Consider the following 22,522-nt stretch of genomic DNA (forward strand, 5'->3'; position numbering starts at 1 on the left):
GCGTGTTCCAACACAATCTCGTGCTCCACTACATCCTCGAATTCCGAAGGAATCTTCCCAATACCAACAACATTATTCCTTAAACCCATAATATAATCCTCCCCTATGTTCCTCTCCACTACTTCCCCACCCGACAAGATGCAGCCATTAAATCTTTCCCCCATACAACATAATAGACTTTCTTCGTCCACATAACATCGCTCAGAAATCTTCTCCACCGAACAGTCCACGTTTCTACCAGCTGAACAGTCCACGTTTCTACCAGCTCCCTCAAGACATACCTCCACCACGGGAGAAATAACTGGCGAGACACCGATGAGCTCCCCCACTAAAGAGAACGGGGAGGCAACTTCCTCATCCATCAAGAACGAGTCTTCCCAGACCGAATCAGGACTGAAACAAGGCTCAAACTCAGAAATAAAAACTATAAAAAACAAATCCTCATCTTTCAAAACAATGGATTCTTCCACACGTGTTTGGCAGTTTGTAATAATTTGAAACAAAGCCCTGTCAAAAGAGCCTGGATTCACAGATCCTTCCTCAATGGAGATAAGTTCTCCCCATTTGTCTGCAATGCTTCTGAAGGTGGAAGGATTCCACAAAAACGGTGGGATCCCTTTGCACGATAACCACGCCCGGCGGCTGCTGCAATAAAAGTTTTCCGACCACACTTCTACTTTGCCAAAACATTTATTCAATGCCCTGATTGTTCAGCGTGAAATCCCTACTCTCTTCATCCTCAAAAATGATTAGAACTGTTAGCCCGCTTAACCTCATAATTTTCGGGCCTAATATGCCTTCCTTGTGCATAATAGCATCCAACTCTTTCATCTTAAAAAAATTTTTGCACCACCCTACCAAGCTGCCTCTACAAGTTAAAAGCTTGTCCTCGTCAACAGAACCCACAATGGGAACCTCTTAACGCCCAACATATACATTGAAGGTAGGCATCCGCACTAGATTTAGAGTACATTTGGTTCACGGAATGTAAGATTACCAGTAGGAATAAAAGATTACCAGGGAATAAGATTACTGGGAATGTTACATTATTGTGTTTGGTTAGTTTAGCAGGAATATTACATTATTGTATTTGGTTGAAGCAATAAAAAATTACTAGAATGTATATTTTACCAAATTGTCCTTGTTCTATATTTTTTAACAAGTGAAATTTTAAATATTTAAATAAAAATTATTTATTTAAAAATTCTATTTGTTGATAATATATTACTTGAGTATTTAAATATATCATGTATTATTTTTATTTTAATTAATATTAAATTTTACATAATTTATGTAAAAATATATTAAAATTTTACATCGACATTTAACTAAATGTTTACATTATGGAAATTAACTTCGATTCATACATGACGCATTCACCGTGAGGTTTCTTGTATTTTTCAATCGACAAGGTTTACATTCTAAATAGGTGAATCGCCGACGGTCAACAAAACCACTTTATTGCCATTAATACTGTTAAATATGTGTTTATGAATCATGGAGAACAAAGAATACAATTTGTTAAAAATCGTAAGCAAAAGAACAATTGGGTTGTTATTTTCCTAGACATTGAGCCAGGAAGTTATGGAAAAGAGAATAATGAAATGAAGTGAAGCTTAATATTTCCTTGAAAAACAGAGTTATTCTGTTCCAAGATAGTGAACATAAGAATCAATTCTATTTCGAAGACATATAGAGCTAACCTTGAAAAAAGAATGATCATACTTGAAAAAGGAAAAGAAAAAGAATCCATAGCTACCATTTAAAAGATGATGTTAAGTTGCAGGCGATGTTCGAGCCCTTATATGTCCAACCATGGAAACCTGAAGAGCCTCCTCTTCATATGCTCTCCTTGCCAACTACTCCATTCTTGCTTTCTTCTTAACTTTAACGAACATCGCCACTAAAAGCAACCCCAAAAGGAAAGCCCCCAAAGCAGCTCCCACCGAGCATCCCACCACCAGTTTCCATTGCATCTTCTTCCTCACAGCCAACGACTGCGGCGACTTCACCACCAAACCAAACTGGCCATGTCTGCTTGCCACACAAATGTTAGGTGATACTTGGTTCTTCAATGTTACTTTTCCATTCCCTTCAAAACTAGCACACAATGGCAAGAATCCTATGATGTTGGATGCCTTTGTAACTTTGCTGAAATCGATTTTAATAGGTTTGTCATTGGCAAGAATCCCAAGCTCGAAAGGGCTACCAAGGACCGGTTTGCATACTCATCGATGTTCACACCAGCTGCTGCTAGCTACATACTCTTCATCCTTTCTCTGATTGCATCCAACGTACCACTGGCTACTATACATTCAACAACTTCCATGGTGAATTCAAAAAATGTATACATGGGAACAAAATTGCAACGGTAACAGTAAATACTAATAAAAGACTAGTAAATTACCACCACTCATAAGTCTCTCATTTCTTTGGTCTGCCAATGCATTTTCAGGGGCACGAACTCTTGCTGTATTCATAGCATTACCAAACCCCCGGTTGTCTTCAGCATATGATGGTGGCAAATTAAAGTTTGTTAGTTCAGGTTTTGACGATTTAGAATCATTTAAAGAGTTGGTCTGTACAAGGGACAGAGGCGCAAATTTGGGCGATGGAGCATTAATAGATGCAGGGGGAGGGGTAGCCATCGGCACAGTTGAAAGAGTCCTTCCAGCAGCAGCATTCTTCTCCATCTGCAACTAAAACTTATTAACAAGAACATCATCACATCTAGCCATTAAAATTTTACTCTTCTACGTAATAACACAAACCTGAGCCAAGCCATCTCTAATATAAGTCCGAAATGCCTCACTAGCATTTTGGAGCTGAGCAAATATATCAACCGAAAAAAATACGAAAAATCAGTCTCCACAATTTTCTTAGCTACCTTCAGAGATGCACAATAGAAACTATATTAATTACCTTGGGGTATAGCTGAGTGATGCGATAAAGCTCATAGAGACCAATGGTGCATGTCTTCTTGTCACCAATTTTCTTGAATATTGCTGCGAGCTCTTGCTGTAAGAAGACATAAGAAGAAGATTTTAAGAAACAGTAAATATCATAACACTAATACAAACATATATAAAGGAGAATCACAACTTCAGTTATGGACAAACATCAAGTATAGAAATAAAATAATACTTTTAACTGGGCATCTGCAAAATTTGTGGCAGGTGCTGGATTGTTGACTTCATAATCACCCCCAATGAGTTTGACCAGGGTCAGTTGACGTCAACATTCTTGCCGCAGCCAAAGTATGTTATAAGGGTAACCGGAAGTTACAAAAAAATATGTTGTCACATAAAACCTAATAAATTTGAATAGTCAATCATTATGTTTATAAGTACCTCAAGATTGAGATCAATATAAGCGAGAATAATTGGTGGAGGCTTCATGTCTATGGGCACCAAAGATAAGTGACCCTTTATTGCAGCCCCTCGAAGCTTAACAAGTTCATGTAGAACAGTTTTTACCATTCGCAATGGTTTATCATCAGCTCTGGCTCTTTTAGCAGAACCATAAAGGAAGAAAAACAAGTTAATCGAGCGGGAATCAGTTTATTAATTCAAGATCAGGATAAAACTGACATTCAACACAGAAGGAAAAAGAAATATTGGGTTTAAGGCAAACCTTCTCCGGATTTCTTCCATCCCCAGTTCTTTCAGGTAAACATGGATACTTTGAAGGATACTTTGAAGGATACGGTCAAGATCAACATCATAGATAGTGCTTTGAAGAACCTGCATCCAAGGGAATGTTACTTGAAAATAATCTAGTGAACAATCAATGCATAAACATACTGAGATTTTTATTCATTATATGCAACAATTAGAAGGAAATTTCTGTTCAGATTAATTGGATGATCTCTGGTGGCGTCCTTCAGTCTATCAGTAAAGATAATTAATACAAAATTCCCATTTTTATCTTCAGGCCCAATTATCATATTTCATCAGCAGTAGTTATTACTAACAAAGAAATCCTACAAGACTCACCAAGAAGAAGATTTTAAGAAGGAACAAAACTCACCAAGAAGAAGAAGAGTAAAATACAAATACCGTCGGAGTAACTAACAATTATCATACAAGACCAGTTCAAACCAAATGCAGATTTTAAGAAGGAAAAAAACTCTTTCCTGTTTTATTTTTCTTTACCCCAAATCAAAACCCTCGATTTCAAAACCTACCCAAACCCCTTCCTTCAATTATTAAGTCAATCATATTTTTCTGAATCCAAACTCCGTCTTCTGTTTCCCAATGTAAATTTTCTCCCATTGTTGGGAAAATAAATGAAAGGGAGTGGAGAAGAAATCTTACCAGGAGAAAAATTTTTGGCAGAGGCAAGCTCAAGGGGAAGAAGAAGATATAGCGCAAAGGCTCACGGGAAAAGAAGGGTATTTTAGCCCTTAGCACGGGAATAAAATAATACCTAACACACTGGGAATAACATTTACTGCTGGGATTGAAATATTACCCTCACTTGAGAATCTTACCCAACTAAACATAGGTATCCTTAGTCAGGAAAAAAATATGTCTGCTGGGAATGTAAAAATCCTTGATACAAACGGGCTATTATAGTATCTAAGATGGTTGTGTATATTTTTTTATATTTTAAGTTTAAATTTTATAAAATTGCAACGAATCAAGAGATATTAATGGTTAAGAAATTATTATTATCTTTTAAGATTTTAAATTTGAGCACCACGTAAAGACGTATTCACCTAAGGGAGAATTATGATTAAATTATGGGAGGGGCCAAGTTTGCTTATCTTTTAAACTAACAAGGTTTTAAAAGGTAATTAAACTAAAAAATAAAGAATTTGGGCTTAATTTCACTAATTTTAAATTTTTCATGCCCTAAAAAGTAATTAAACCAAAAATATTAGAGGCAAAACTTAATTTCATTTAATTTTAAAATTAATATTGTCTTAAAAAATAATTAAACCAGAAAATTTTAAAAGGGTCAAGACTTAATTTTAATGGTTTAAAATTTTTTAAGGGTTTAAAATACAATTAAACCTTCACCCTCATGTGGTTCTGTCATTATATTCACCCCATATTAATAAAAAATATTTGATATTTTCCATATATATTTTATGTATTAGTATAATTGTATCTTATAATTATTAATTTTAATTGTAATCTATTTGAATATGTTATTTATAATTATGATTATAATGATTAATTTAATAATATTTTATATGTAATATCCAAAATTTGGGTTAGTGGCCAAAATATAAATTTTGAAAGTTTGGTGGCTAAAGTAAAAAAATTGGGAAAAGTTTAGGGACCTAAATGGTAATTTTCCTAAAAATAATTTTTATTCAATAAATGGATAGTTTACTTTTGAAAGTGGGGTTTTATTGAAATCAGATTCTTGATCTGGAAATTGTGTTAAAAAACTAGAAAGCTATAAAGTCTAGTAAAAAATTCGATAAATCGAATCGAATAGAAATTTTGAGAAAATTTGAAGGCTGATAAATTAAGCTTAGAAATATTATTTTCATATTTTAGAATGATGGAAAATAATATGGAGCATTGGATTTGAGAATTTATTTCCATGTTCAATTTGGACTGTTGAATAAAAAATGGCAAGATTGAATTTTTTGGAAAATGGCATGGGCAAAGTTGTAAAAATACAAAATATTTTCTCCATCTTTGAATTTGGAAGGTGATAAGGTTTATGTGGCTTGGTATTATTGTAAATATCAAGTTTCATTAATGGAAAAATGAATATTTCTCATTAAATGAATATTTTATTCATTTAAGCTTAAATAAAGATTAAATTAACATGGAATGAAGTAAACATTTCATGAAAACTTCGCAATTTTCGGCTCCATTTCATGCTCCCCTTGAACAAGGTAAGAGAATTTTTATTTTTCATTTTTGAGTAATTTCCTTTGGATTTTGGATCATGCTGTGAAATAGAAAATTATTATATTCGAAAAACGCTATCAATTGGTACCATTATTGTTTGCTAATTTTGTTTGTGTTCAAAGATCCCAAATTCTAGGGTTTATGTTCATATTAGGGTTTAAGGAATTGATGAAGGATTTTGATGTTATTGAGGTTGTAGAATTATTTCCATGCATGATTGATGATTAAAATCACATGTACATGATCATATGAGCATATAATGTTTTAGCCAAACCCTAGTTGTAATATCCCAAATTTTGTCTAGTGACTAAAGTGTAAGTTTTGAAAGTTTAGTGGCTAAAGTATAAACTTCGAAGGGACCAAAATGGTAATTTTTAAAAGTTATATATTCTAGCCTGTAAATGAATAGTTTGGATTAAAACATAGATTTTAGTGGGAAATCATATTTTGGTACATGAATTTTGTTAAAGCTATAAATCAGTAAAGTTCGGTATTGAAATAGAAAATTCAGATCGAATTGGAATTTTACAAAAAATTAAAGGATGTTATAAAATGGTAGGAAATATTATTTTAATATTTTAGATCAGAGAAATTTGGCTCAGAAATGTGCAATTTTTCAGATTTGACCGAAACTGTGGAATTTAGTGATAAAATGCAATTTTTGAAAATTTCATGGCAATTTAGTAAGTCAAAATCAACTTGGTTCACTTTTACTCTGGAAGATGATAAGGTTGGGTGGCTTGGTATTAATGTAAATATCAAGTTCATTAAGGTAAATTAGGAAATATTTTAATTTTAAGGGTAAATTGGTAATTTAGCATTTAATGAATTAAAATTCATTAAATTATAATGAAAGATGAAGAATGATTGAGGATATTTCTTCATCTTCAGATGAAAGGTCGTGGGTTTCTCTCAAAGGTAAGAAAAAATTTTATTTTCCATTTTTGAGCAATTTTCTTTGGATTTTGAGTTGCCGTAAAATAGAAAATTGTTCTATATGAAATTTTCTATCATTTGGTACCAAACTTTCATGGTGAAGATAAATGTGTGATGAGATTTTATGATTTGGGGGTATGAAGAGTTTAGTGATTTTAAAGAATTGGTTGTAAGAATTGATGAAGAACCTAAGGATGCAAAATAAGGAAAACAATTTAGATTTTTGAATCTGGCACTGAGTTTGAAAATTCACCAGAAATTATATAAAAAAGATTTGGAGGTTGTTTTTATATATTGTGTTCTTATGTCAATCTAGTTTCGATTGAAATAAACGGGGATAAATTTCAAGGTATATACAAAAAGATGTGGATTTGTAACCGAGTAAATATTAGAAAACAGGGTAGTAGTTTCTGCACAAAATAGATTTTGTAGGTTAACTTTGAAAATTTACCATAAATTGTACAAAAGGAACTAGAAGGAGTTCTTTATATGGATAGATTTTTATTCGAGTCTAGTTTTCATAGGAAGAAACATAATTAAATTCCAGTATGTATATAAATACATAATACTGATTCTTTAAAGGTAGTGCGAGTTGTGTGATTTTGGAAATGTATTTATGTTAGTACAATACTAACATATGTACCGATATGAATTTATGATTTTGTACAGATCGTGATTGACTCTGTGTTCAAAGCAAATTGAATATAAAAAGGACTAAATTGGAGCATAGTGAAGCAAAATCTTTTGGAATTATAAAGTGTCAAGGTGAGTGCAATACATGCATGACATTGTACATAGATGTTTTATACATCATGTACATAGATGCTTTATACATCATCAGGAAGACTTGTGATAAGTCTACCTTGTTTTATCAGCCTGAAATTTTGACATGGATGTTATTTTGGGTATGAACTGCCCTAAGGTTTGTTTCATGGTTATATGTTGCCATGGATGATTTAATTCATGACTAAATGCCCAAGTATGTTATTGAGGTTCAGTGGTATTAATGGCATGCCATAGAGTCTAGCAGCTGTGAAAATTTAAGTAGTACTAATGTGTATAGTGAAGACACATAGTACAAGTTAGGTGGGCAAGACCCGACCTCAGCACTACGGTGCAATTTATTAGGTGAGCATGGCTCGACCTTAGCGTTTTTACGCAATATTCGACTCCTATACCGGGTTCCTCATTGATTAATAAATTGGGCTATAGTTATTGATTTAATGATTACATTTATAACATGTCATGTTGATTTTGGCAGGTAAGAAAATCTTATGGTATTTGATGATGGCATTCAAATTTTATGCATGAAAAGATTGTTTATTATTTTTAAATTGCCTCACTAAGTATATACTTAGCGTGTGATGATTTTCACGCATAGGTAAACGTCAGGAGTATAAGTAAGGAGTACTGAGCAATCTCAAGCATCGAAGAGTATAATACAATATCAATAAGACATCCTTTGATGTAATTCTGACTGATTTAGTGGCATGTACTTATAAATGTTCTTGTTGCTTTGTTAACTATTTTGGAAATAATTGTAATAGCTAAACTAAATTTGTTAACTATTTTGGAAATAATTGTAATGGCTAAACTAAATTGTTTTACTTTATTTCATCATGGATGATATTATTTAGTATTACTTTTATAAATGGACATATTTGATATTTAAATATTATAAAAAAATTATGTGATTTATTATTTATTATTTTCTATTATAATTGAAAAAAAATTCAAGTCACTTTTGAATTGAGAAATGTTTTAAGTAAATCATGTGACATCTATAACCTGTATTGTTTTAAGTATACGGGTCGTAGGTGTTACACTAGCTTTAGGGGAGAGATGTGTTTTGATAAAATTAAGTTAGGGCATTGATTGTAGAGACTGTATGAGGTTGAATCGAAGTTGATTTCATGCTTGAATCGAATCAAAACTGAGAAAAATCATGAAAACCCTAGTCTTAGAACTTTGAAGTATTCGACCATGGCTTAAATGGATGAGGAAAAATTTGGAAAAATTATGTATGGACTGGAAATGATGTAGGAAGTATTTTACAAGCCTTAGAAAAATTTGGGGACTATTCTATAATTTTATGAAAGTTGGGGGTATCTAATTAGCAATTTTGGAAAAGTTATGGATTGTTGTGAATTTTTTCAATATTTGATGTACTTTGCTGGAAATTAATGTTTGATTGTTGAAATTGAAGTTAGGATGTGAAATTGGATTATTTTGGAAAACTTGTAAAAGTTGAGGTTTAAATAACAAATATGGAAATGTTGGTAGCTTAAGTGAACATTTTATGTGAAGTTGGGGAAAAAAGAACTTGAGTGGTCAATTAGAAGTATTAAGGTCAACATTTATGTTGTGACATGGAAATTGTATTGAATAAGCATTGGAAAATTTTTATATGTTTAGTAATGATGTTCATTTAGAGATTGAGTTCTTGAAATCAAGATCAAATATTATTAAAGCTAAAGAGAAGCTTAAGGATGAAATGGGAAATTCTAAGGAAGGTTGCAAGCTAAGGACACCTGTTGAGTGCAAATTTAATTTGTACTTATGTTATAAAAAAACATTGGCTTGCGATAATCCAGTGAGGGAGTTACTATGGTAAGGAGTGATTTCGAAAATGTTATGTGTTTGTGATGCATGCATATGTGCATTTGGTGAGCTAATAGAATTAGTGAACAAGTTGAAAATGCAAATTGTTGAAATTTGCTTAGAATTTAGTTCTGGATAGTAAGTTTAGAAAATCACCATAAATTCTAAAAAAAGCATTAGAAGATGAATTTTATACAGTTGGACTATTATACCAGTCTAGTTTTGTTTAGAACAAACGGAAACTGATTTCTAAGTGTATACATAAATATATGAATTTTTAACTAAGAATAGGCCAGAAAACAAGACAGCAGATTATGCTCAAAACAAATTCTATTGGTCAACTTTAAAATTTTGCCATAAATTTTACAAATTGAAATATAAGGAGTGTCGTATATGGATAGATTCGTATTTGAGTCTAGTTTCTATTGGTATAAATAGAATAATTTTTAAGGTTTTATTAATACAAAATAATATTTCTTTAAAGGTAGAGAAAACTATCAGGATATGAAATTATGACAAATTTTGGGATTTAACCAAATTAGAAGCAAAGGATCAAGATAAAGCTTAGTGGGGCTTATATATTGACTTGCATATAAAGTCTCAAAGTAAGTGCACTGCATGCATAATATTATACATGGATGTTTACACATCATTGGGTAGGACTTGTGATAAGTCTACCTTAATTATATTGTCATGATATTTATGTCATTTGTGATATAATTGATATATTCTAGATATGTCAAAGGTGAATATAGAATGCATTGATCACTGTTCATTACACATGATGTAATCATGAATACATATGATGTTTATCATAAATGTAATGCCCCAAATATAGAATTAGGAACTATATTAAAAAGAATTAAAATTTGAGGATTTATTTGAATAGTTGACAAAAGATGAGAAAATGATTTGGAATAAGGTTTAGACTATTTTGTAATAATAGAGCAGTGAAGAGGGCATTTTGGTCCTTTAAGGGGAAATAATTTAAAAGTATTTTATTATTAGGGATTTTATAAGGGAAAAAGAGGAAAGTAAGTCAACAAGCTCTCTCTTCTTCTTATTCTTCTTTCACGTGGCTTTGTTCTCTCCTCCATAGCTCCAAAGGTAAACTTCAATTAATCATTTTTTCCTTTCGATTATGGGTTGTTTTTGCAACCTTAAGTGATATGTAAGCTTAAGTAAGGGTTAAATAGGATTAAAACAAAGATATGGATGAAATATTAGAGATTTAAGAAAATGGGTTTTGGAATGATATGTTATGATATGAGTTTTTAGTCATGTTTATTAGTATATTTGACTTGTTAAAGAAGTAAATGAAAGATTAGAAGCATTGGACTGGTTTAAAAACATGTTAGAAAATGTGGTGTGATTCTTAGATTGAAAGGTTCTTTTGAGATTGTGGATGTTATAAGTAGCTAAATGAAGGATAATTAGTTGGGATAAGTAAAGAAGAGTTTGATAGTATTGTGGGAGGTAAACATAAGGAAATTTGACCAAATTTGGGTAAGAATCAGGCTGAAAAATGGAAAATATGGGTACGGGTATCGGTACTAATAGAATAGTACCGATACTATGGGCTTGAAATAGGAAGAATCAACTGGGAAGTATAGATACTGATGCAAGCAGTATCGACACTAAAGGGGAGTATCGATACTATAAGGAAGGTATCGATACCATTGATATCAGAATGCAAAATGTATCGTGTCGTAATAGAGTATCGATACCATAGTATAGTAGTATCAATACTATGGTAGGGGTATCGATACTACTGAGCCAAAATTTTTAAAATAGGCTGATATTGTTATAGAAAATTAAATAATATGTACTCTTGAGTAATGTTTAAGTATAATGGTTAGGAAATATACTAACAATTGATATTGCATGTGTCTTTATTGGATGCTGGAGTAGATCGAAATCAAGCTCCCCAGTCAAGCAAAACAAAAGGCAAAGGCAAAGCACCTGAGTAATCAACTTTGCATTTTGGATACAATAGCAAGGCAATCCAGGTGAGTGCATTTATTATGTACCTATATGTTACGATATTCATAGATGTATAATTGATTGATATATGTATGGTGATTACCAAATGACATTGATTGTGCAAAAAGTTAAGAAATTCATAATTAGTTTATATATTTCTGTATGGGCACTTTGTGTGCAAAAAGCTAAGAAATTTATACTAAGTGTATGAATTTCCATATGGGCACTTTGTGTGCAAAAAGCTAAGAAATTCATACCAAGTGTATGAATTTTCGTATGGGCACTTTGTGTGCAAAAAGCTAAGAAATTCATAATAAGTAGGTAAATTCCCATATTGGCAGTGGGTATGCAACCCACGTAAATTATAGTAAAGGTTGAGAAATGATGATATAATTGTGTTAAATATTTCTTAGCCCTACCAATGTAAACTATAGAGTATTTAATGAATTGAATGAATCATTGAAAATTTGAATTGTCATGATATAATTGTGTTTAGAATTTTGATTATGATTATTTATGCCTCACTATGAAAATTTCTTAGCGTGTGTTAATTTCACGCGTAGGTTTTACTACAAGCGGAGTAAGGAGATCATCGGACATCAAAGCAAGGGTCGCCTCGTCAGTAACAATATGACATTTATGTCTACTTTTTGATGTATTTAGTTGCCATGTAATATATTTAGTAAAAACTCTCTGAAAAGCATTTGATGTACCATGATGAAAATGGTGAAATGTTTGAACATTACTTTTGTTCATATACTTAAGTTAATGCATGTTTTAGCATTTTAGTAAATTAAAAATGTTTTATAAAAAGAAACAAATTTTAAATGGGTTTCCAAACGAGGAAATGTTTTAAAAGTGATTTGACATCTGTATCTCGTGTACGAAAATGTATACGGGAGATGGGTGTTAAAATAAATGTTATTTCGGGTATAAATTGCCCAAAGGTTAAATGGTACTGATATACTTTGCCATGGATGGATCAAATAAAATAGACTATATGCTCAAGTATGTTATTGACGGTCAGTGGTATTAATGGCATGCCATAGAGTCTAGCAACTGTGTATTAGGTAGTACTAGAGTGTCTAGAGAAGGCACATAGTCCAGGCCTCAGAGTGTCTAGCAAAGACACATGGTACAAAACACTAAAGTGTATAAAGTGGGCACGACCCGACCTCAGTACTACGGTGCATTATTAGGTGAGCAAGGCTCGACCTCAGCACTACGGTGCAATATTTGACTCCTATACTGGGGTCCTCATAAAGTTCTACTTTGGGCTATGATTTATTGGTTAATAAATGATAAACAGACAAATAAGCTTATGAGCTTATGGGATAAATGGAAAGTATATTGGTAAGAAACTTTATATCCAGTTATACCATGTTAATATATGGTAACATGATTGGAATGCAGGTAAAGTGATCACATTGCATTGAATATTATTACTCATTTATATTTATATGTTGCATTACTTTGAATATTTATATGATTGTCTCACTGAGTGTATACTTAGCGTGTGGTGATTTTCACGCGTAGGGAAAATAAAGAAAAGGAGTAAGGAGCTGAGCTTGGCATCAATCACCAAGGAAATATTTACAGGTAACAATTATGACATCCTATTGTGTTGTATAAGTTCTTGCTGGCATGTATACGAGAATGAAATGTCTGCAATTTCTTAATATAGCTAGTATTAAATATAATTAATAGTATAAATAAATATTATGATATTAAACTATGCTTAAAAAATTATTTGGGTTTTAAATCAAACGTGTTAGACAGTCTTATTTATTTTATGAAACTAAACAAAACTGTCTATCACTGTTTGAAACTGGTTTTGAATTGGTAACCAAAAATATTATATTATGATTTTTCTATGAATAATTATTTTACAATAATTGGTCAAGTTATGAAACTGGCGATGTTTGAATGAAACTAAATTTTACTCAGTTCAATTAAAGAAATGTTTTGAATTTCTAATGTGACATCTGTAACTCATATTGGTTTGCGTATACGGGTTATGAACGTTACATTATAATATTTAATTTTGATTATAATCTATTCGAATATGTTTTATTTGTAATTTTAAAAAGAAAATAAATTTGAATATTTAATAAATGGATTAGTTGTATTCATACTCATTATCTGGGTAAAATAACATTAGATTTTATCGCACATGATGTTAATAAATGAAAATATTCATTTACAAAATGTTTATTTATATAAATTAATTTAATATATGATTATAGGTGGAGTAATAACAATCTATATAATTTGTTAGTCTTAGATTCAATTATTGAGTAATAATTTTGTGTTGTTTCATTTAAATAGATATAGAAGTATAAATAATTGAATTCTTTAAGTGGACTTCGACAGAAGCTAGCAAGGCTCAACTCAGCGTGTGGCGAAGGCTTAACTCCGCGTGTGGCGACACAAGAGTTTCCTTTATCTTGCTTATTCTCTTGTGTTATTTATAATTTCTCTTAAGATGTTGGTTTAATGTTTAAATGTGGATGATTCTTACCCAGTCATGAACTAATTTAGCTTGGTTTGGGTTTACTATGGATGAATATGTTTTTGTTTAATGAATGTCTCAGCATTTTACTGTCTACCATTGTTTTGTTCACTGTTGCTTTTTTGGTTGAGATAAAATCTTCGAGATTTGGCTATCACTTAGTTGTTTGCTTAACCTTCGAGAGTTGGCTATCACTTAGTTGTTTGCTTAATGTTCGAGAGAGTTAAGCATAAATCCATGTGAACAATGGGATTGAGATGAGAGGTTCAATCTAACTCACTTTAGAGAGATAAGGAAGGGGTTTCAACAACTAAAAGGGGTAGACTTAAAAGATAATATCTTGTTAGGGCTTGCATAGAGATATGACCTTAGTATTTTATTGTTGGTTTCTTACTAGAGGTAATGTAAGAACAACTTATTTTATTCTTTCAAGCAGTGCATTATGGTAGGTCCCAATACATCTCATAGGGAAAGACATAGGAACCCATAGTAAACCTAACCTTATATCCTTATTGAGTATTCAACACGTGTGAGGTACCGTTGTCTTATCTTGTTAACCCCGTTCTCAACACTTTTTGCTACAACATTTATTTACCTTGTTCATATTACTCCACAGACAATACCTTTGTTTACAATTCGAGTGCATTTACTTAACTTGAATTACCTCCCATCCTTGTGGAGACGATCTTAGTCATCATTATGTTACTTGAGCGACGTGTATACTTGCACAGTTTATGAATCTCATTACACATGTAACATGTTTTTGGCGTCGTTTCCTGAGATTGACAATTGGTTATTTTAAGTTTATTATTTTGTACTATTTATTTTCTTTTTATTGTAGATATTTATTTACTTTTTGTTTTAATTTTTTAGGTGTTTTTTTGTTGCATGACCCGGGGAACACTTGAAGAATCATTATTACCTTCAGAACCTGAAATTGAAAGATTTTTCCATCAACGAAGACATGTTCAAAGAACTATGTATAGAGGTGGTCAAAATCAAGCTCAAGATCCTAAAAATCCTAATACTACATCAATTCACAATGTTGGGGTTGTAGTTCTACCACGAAGAGATCCCTTAGCTTCCATTTTGAACGATCTCAACCTAGGAATTATTGCTCCAGAAATTCAAGCAGCCCACTTCGAGATCAAACCATTAATGTTTAACATGTTAAACTCTAGTGGATAGATTGGTGGTGCTCTTCATGAAGATTCAATGCAACATATCCGTGCATTCTTGGAAGTATGTGACTCCTTTAGACAACAAGGTGTCCAAGAGGATGTGTTGAAGCTCAAATTATTTCCTTATTCTTTACGCGATTAAGAAAGAGCATGGTTGAGTGGAGTACCTCCTAGCTCGATATAGTCATGGACAGATCTATGCAAGAGTTTTTTGCTGCACTATAATCCACCCAACATAGGATTGATATTGCTTTTTTTTGTCAGTATGATGACAAGTCTATGTATGAGTGTCAGGGTAGATACAAAGGTCTTCTACGTAAGTGTACGAACCATGAATTCTATGATTGGATGTAAATTATGATGTTCTACAATGGTGTAAATGTTGCAACAAGGATGATGCTAGATGCATCAACAAATGTTACTTTGTTGGACAAGTCGCCTGAAGAATAATTTGATATCCTTAATAGGATAACAAACAATGACTATAATTTTCCTTCTTTAAGACTAGGAACAGAAGGAAGACACAAGGAACATTTGATCGTGATGCTAAGGATTCTGTCTCAACTTAATTATCGACCATTACCAACATGTTAAAGAGTCACCAATGTCCTATTAAGGTGAAGGAAGTAAAAGTAGAAAGTTCATCTTATGTTCTTTGCAATGGAAGTAATCATGTGAGTGAGTGCTCTGAAAACTACGAGTTTACCAACTAGGTGGGGAACTTCAATAAGGATAACAACAACCCCTACTCGAATACTTACAACCCAGGATGTAATCAACATCCTAATTTTTATTTGTAAAATCACGGAACCAACAACTCGAATCGACAACAAAATCTGACTGAACCCCCAGGTTTCCAACAAAATATGCGGTGGCAAAATACTAACAAGAGTTCAACATCTTCATCAAACACTAATTCTTTGAAAGATACTTTCCAAGATTGTATGATGACTACTAAATCTCTATTTCAAGACCACACAATATCTATTAAAAGTCAAAGAGAATTTCTACAAAATCATAGCTTGTCTTTGAGAGCTTTGGAAACTCAAGTAGGTCAAATCGTGCAAGCTTTACATGTTCTACCTCAAGGTAACCTCTAAGTGATGCTGAAGTCACTAGCAAAGAGCAGTGTAGTACACTCACTCTAAGGAGTGGCACTCAACTTAACAAGGAAGATAAGATTGGGGGGAGGGAGAAAGTAGATGATTCCAACTCCAAAGCTGTACATGAAGAACTTAAAGCATGAGGGGGATCATCTCTTGAAAGGGACAAGAATGAGGGCTTGACTAGTGAATCTATTGATGGAAGGCAGAATATTGCCACAACAAAAATTAGACCCTCACCAGTAGAAAAAGAAATCAGACCCCTACCACCATTCCCTCAGAGATTAAAGAAGTAAAATAAATACCTTCAATTGAAGAAATTTATAGAAATTCTTGACCAGCTAGTTGTACATCAATGTCCCATTTATGGAGGCCATTGATTAAATGCCTAATTTCGCGAAGTTTATCATAGATATTGTCACTAAGAAGAGGAAGGTTGAGAAGTATGAAACCGTTGATACAATAAAATAATGTTATTTTGTATTAAGCAGTTTGCCATCTAAAATAAATGATCTTGACAACTTCATTATTCCATGCTCTATAGGTGATAATTATGTGGCAAGAGCTCTATGCGAATTTGGATTTAATGTGAATCTAATGCCCAAGTCAGTGTTTATGAAGTTTGGTATGAGAAATGCAAGGTCGGCCACTATTAATTTGTAATTGGTAGATCGATCCCATGTTCGTCCTGAAGGGAAGATCGAATATGTCATAGTGAATGTAACTACCCGAGATATGAATCGTCACTCGAGAGTTAATTTAAGATCTAGTCATCCAATTGTTAGAATGTTAAGGCTTGTTGGACTTATAAGTTGAGCTTGCCTTGGGTTTGGTCTTGACCTAATTGTTGTAAAAACCTATCACTTTAAAAGCTCATAGATTCTTGGAGGACTTAGGTTATAATTATACCCTTGAAATAGATTAGATGAAAAAGTAGTTTTTCTCGATATGTGTTTTTTTAGATTAATAGCTGAGCACTGTAGCAAAAAAAGAAAAGAAAAGAAAACTTCCCTACACCATTTTTTGTTTTCTCTCTCTTAGGTTTTGTTTCTTCCTCTTTTATTCTCTCTTCTTTTTCTCCTCAATTGTTGAAGCTCAAAATTGTTTAAGACTTCAACTTTTTATCTTTCTCTTGATAGATTAAGTTAAGAGTTATACTTACTTTGAGCTCCAAATCAAGCTCACCACCTCCTTGAAATAATGGTATAAGGTAATGGGGGTTTTAAAAAAGGGGTTTTAGTATTGAAGACACCATAGATAGTCTTAGCTATCTATTAATTGTGTGTTAAAGCTTCTCCTTCGTGTGTTGTTAGCTAAGAAGCAAGGAGAGACTTCCAAAGCTAAGGAGAAGGGGATTGTCATTGAAGGTTGAGGAAGGAAGTTTCGTTTTGAAACTTGGAGGTAATACTCAACTTATTTGATGTGCTCCATGTAGGTTGTAATGTGGTGCTTGGTTGCTTAATATGTGTATGTTGTTTTGGTTAGGAAATCTTTAAATGTTCGAGCAGTAAACAGGATAATGTTATGGTTACGGTGATTTATATGAAGTTATAATATTATAACCATGTTTACAATTAAGTTAATTACTTTGAAAAAAATGAAATTGTTAAAAAAAACAGAAGCGAGGGGTGAAGGAAAAAGACGAACAGCAAAATGTGAGGTTTCAAAGTTTTATGACTTTAAGGTTATATATATATATATGCTTGCAAAAGTGAGGAGCAGTGAGGTTGAAGACGAGTAGCAGGATGTGGGGTTATAGCTTTGAATATTTTATTTAAGTAATATTGAAATAAAGAAACCAAAAACAATTTACATGGTAAAGAGTAAATACCACGTTTAAGAGAACTACATTTGTATATATGTTGGGATAGGCATCGTGGGTCCCACAACTTTTGAAATGATGCTATGTTTATATATATATTATATTAATATTAGTGGTAACTGGTAAGGTACAATTATTAGATAAATAAAAGTATGTTTTGATTGTTTTGTTAAAAGGACCACGTAGATTGATAAAATAAAATAAAGAAAGAAAAGCTAAGATTAGTTTGTGTGAATATCACGTTTCGTCTTTTTATTATGTTATTCATTCTAGTCTTCAAATATTTTGTTAGACTTGAATTGGCATCTGGTTATTTCTATCAGTATTATTCGTATGTCTTTTTTTTTTTTGCACTCGAAAATGATGTTATGTGAAGTGATAGCAAGTACTACTACATGCGACTTTATGGACACTATTATATCTTACGGCATTAGTGGCAATCGGGAAAATAAATACAGACACTTGATGTTATGAACATACGGCCTTAGTGGCACGAGACTATCTGGATATCCAATATTTGATGCATCTGCAACCCATCTGTTATGTATATATATCCACACTACTTCTGTTTTTTTATCTGTGACAGGATTTTTATCTGATATGTGATATTTATATAAATATCATCATCTGTAATATTCTCTCAGCTTGTGTAATAATTTGTGAACATCTTATTAGGGTCTTGTGCTCACTAAATCCACTTTGTTAATGTTATTAACAAGCTTAGAGGTGAGATCAATTTGTGATTGTTTCTACTCTAAAGTGTGACGTAGGTTGTAAATACTTCGTATCATATTTAAGCTTAATTGGCTTGCATTACTTCTTGCATGTAGCTTTAATTGAATAGTTGTGTATCACTAAGCATGTAAAGCTCTGTCTTCGAACTATTTTCCCTCATTTCATATCAGTAGATTGGAGTATAGTTGGGCCCTCGACATCTTTTCAGAGTTCAAGCAACTAGCTTTTCGGAGTACAAAACTTATTTACTTTTAGAGGGCATGTATGTCATAGGACCCTTTATGATTCAGTTTGTAACTCTTGATCTCTTGGTTTATTTTGATTTTTGTTACATTTAAAGCTCCACATTTTGTAAAATTGTTTCGCTCATGTTTTGTTTTAATATATTAGTACCACTTCAAACTAGTTTTTTTTGGGTAAAAATGTTTAACTTGAAATTTTAAGCCAAAAGTCACTCTGGTGATCCGAATGTGACTCCCTTGGACCGTTGGATATTTTGAGTTGAGCTTTAGGTATTTTATTTAGTTGTATCAGAGTTTAGGTTTAATTGGTCCTAGGACCAATTGGTCAGTTGTAGTAAGGTGTCAATGGATACATGCCCCTAGGGTATAGGTGTACTCCTTTGAATTTGGAATTCTAATGTCGTTGCTTAAATTATTGTGTTGCAGAATTGTGATGTCTAGCGACTCAAGTCACAGTCTAGAGGGACGCATAGAGAGCCATGCCTCCCAGTTCGAAGGTAACGAGGAAGAGTTTTTCCTAGATATTGAGGATTTAGAGGTCCCAAAGGCATTAGGGGCTGATGAGGTAACCTACTTTTACAACCTAAATACTACCCTTCTTCAGATCATGGGGGCCATTCCGGAGACTCGTTCTACTACTCCACTAGAAACTCCTGTTCAGAGACCCTATCGTTATAAAACCAGAGTTTTATGGAACATATGATGATTGACCGATTGTAGCTGAGCTGTGGCTTAGAAAGACCTAGAGGATCTTGAGACAGCTCTATTGTACCTCTGAGGGTAATCTAGAGTGTGCCACTACCCTTCTAAATGGTGATGTGATTGATTGGTGGGAGACAGTGGAGACTACAATGGAAACTAAGACCCCGACTTAGGAGTTATTCTTGGACAAGTTCAAGAAGAAGTACATTGGAGAGGCTGACAGGAATGACTTACGATTACAATTTATACATCTGACTCAGGGATATAGGATAATGACTGAGTATGAGATAGAGTTTACTCTTCTGAGTCGGTATGCCCTAGAGCTGTTAACTACTGAGTTCCAGAGGTGTTGTAAATTTCATGATGGGTTGCAGCATGACATCCACTTTCAAATGACTGATGATCCACTGAAATTATTTTTTGAACTGACTTGTCAAGCTAAGGCATATAGAGAGTTAGAAACTGGAAAAGAGTTGCAGAGCTTGAAGATTTGAGTACGAGGACTCGAGATATTTGTAGGCCTTCATAGTCGGTAGTAAAGAAGGCTCGAGATACTAGGAGTTCAGCGAGTACAACACCATCACAGTTTTAGAGGGTAGGACATAGGTCAAGTTTAGGTTTTCGTTGGAGACCTTTGACCACTAATTCAGTATCGAGTTCAGGGGGCTTAATCAGGACTCCAAGCATACCAGTGTATGAGCATAGTGGACAGAGGCATCAAGGAGAATGTTACTGGAGAAGCTGAGCTTGCTTTAGGTGTGGTTCACGAGACCACTTGTTGAGAGAATGTCTAGATAAGACTAGTATTGCACCAGCTTAGAGTTAGAGATCAGTACCCACAGTTCAGTAGGGCCAAGGGCGTACTCGAGGAGGTCCTAGTGTTATGTCAGTCAGAGGGTAGGGGCATCACAAGTTCTACTATGAGATCAGAGGTAAGAGTTCCAGCGAGACAATATCCAGTTAGGGCACGAGCGAATTACGAGGCCACAAATGTGATTATAGTACCTTCACTTTATTTTCAATTTCTGTTACTGCATTGATAGACCCATGGTCTACTCATTCTTACATATGTAATAAGATCATCAGAGAGAGGGGTATTCATGTAGAGGATATACAGTAGGTGTTCGAGTATCTAGCCCACTAGGACTTGATGCGTTAGTGGATAAAATTTATCGTCAGTGTCCACTAGAGATTCATAGACAATACTTTTTTGTTGACTTAATGGAGTTTCCATTTTGAGAGTTTGATGTGACCTTGGGTATGGATTGGCTAACTGAGTATGGTATGAAGTTTGGAATAAAAGTGATGACAGGTACGAAGCTAGTGTCCATTGTCCTTACATTAAGGCACCAAAAGAACTAAAAGAACTAAAGTCCCAATTTCCAGAGTTGCTTCATCGAGGCTTTATATGCCCCAGTGTATCCCCTTATATGTGTTGTTTGTAAAAAACATGATGGAACAATGAGACTGTGTATTGATTAACGTCAAATCAACAAAGTTACGGTAAAGAACAAATATCCACTTCCAAGGACCATTGACGTATTTGACCAACTGAAAGGTGCTTGTGTACTTTCTAAGATCGACTTGATGTCTAGATACTACTATTAAAGGTTAAGGAGGTAGATGTCCCTAAAACTGCCTTTAGGACGAGGTATGGCCACTACGAGTTTCTAGTTATGCCTTTCGGTTTCACAAATACACCAGTTGCGTTTATGGATCTAATGAATCGAATATTTCAACCTTGTTTATATTAGATCATTATTGTCTTCATTGATGACATCCCGGTGTATTCGAAGTTCGAGGCTGATCATGACTATCATATATGTATTATTTTATAAACGCTTCAAGATAGGTATTTATATGCCAAGTTCAGTAAATGTGAATTTTGGTTGTCGGAGGTTGCCTTTCTGGGTAATATCATAGCGATTGATGGTATTCGAGTGGACCCACAGAAGATTCATGTAACACCCCCAACCCGTACCCAACACGAATACGAGTCCGAGATGTCACATTGACTTTTTAAAACAATATTCTTAATAAAATAACAAAACATTTGGACTTATATTAAAAAAATACAATAATATAAATAGATTTATACAAAGTTCATAAAATGCTCAGAGCATACACAACTTAACCATTTGATTACATGCCAACATTCATTTACATAACAAAATGACATTAATTAAGTTGCTTCTGATATGATAGTTACAGGAGTAATGTTGTCCAGATGCTTAACCTTGCTTGTCTACTTTCTTGGATCCTACGTGTTAAACACTCACATGCTAAGTCATCAACTTAGTGAGGCATATTAATAATAACAATGAAATACAAGGATAATGCGAAAATGATATGAAATGTAATAAAACCACATATTTAATCAATGCAATTTACATAACCATGTTTCTTACCCATAAGCTTATCAAATTAACATTCATGAGTTCATATTAATAAGTTCGCTAGCCCATGACCATACTGAGAACCTAAGGTATATGAGTATAGTGAGGTTGTGTACTATGCTGTCACCATAGCTCATATAAATGCACCGAAGTGCCACGTAGATTTGCACCGAAATGCCGGGTAGAAATGCACCGAAGTGCCATATAAGATGTCCCTAAGGACCACATAGAAATTCCTTAAGAATCATATACATATGCCAATGATAAAATATGTGTCTCAAAAGGCATCATATATGTTCCAAATAATACATATATGTCCCGAAGGACCGTGTAGACCCTATACTCTTGGCATGCCAACTATACCTATAGTTCTCATCTACATAACATGGGCTTTTCACAATTCACATAGTGTATCTCATAGACATATAATTTC

At 33.3% G+C, this 22,522-nt stretch overlaps 1 protein-coding gene across 1 annotated transcript; it reads right to left on the reverse strand.

Moving 5' to 3' along the window:
- Positions 1–2,201: 2,201 nt before the first annotated feature.
- Positions 2,202–3,227, reverse strand: LOC120213554 (protein MOR1-like). Its single transcript, XM_039211661.1, has 5 exons — positions 3,145–3,227; positions 2,924–3,018; positions 2,772–2,844; positions 2,408–2,693; positions 2,202–2,307 (listed from the first exon to the last, which is right to left on the reverse strand). The coding sequence occupies exons 4-5, from the start codon at positions 2,691–2,693 to the stop codon at positions 2,258–2,260; spliced, it is 336 nt and encodes a 111-aa protein (XP_039067592.1). The 5' UTR covers positions 2,772–2,844; positions 2,924–3,018; positions 3,145–3,227; the 3' UTR covers positions 2,202–2,257.
- Between the last annotated feature and the right edge of the window lie 19,295 nt (positions 3,228–22,522).

This window comes from Hibiscus syriacus, unplaced genomic scaffold, assembly GCF_006381635.1.
Source record: "Hibiscus syriacus cultivar Baekdansim isolate YM2019G1 unplaced genomic scaffold, ASM638163v2 tig00110030_pilon, whole genome shotgun sequence".
In the NCBI taxonomy this organism is placed as follows: domain Eukaryota; kingdom Viridiplantae; phylum Streptophyta; class Magnoliopsida; order Malvales; family Malvaceae; genus Hibiscus; species Hibiscus syriacus.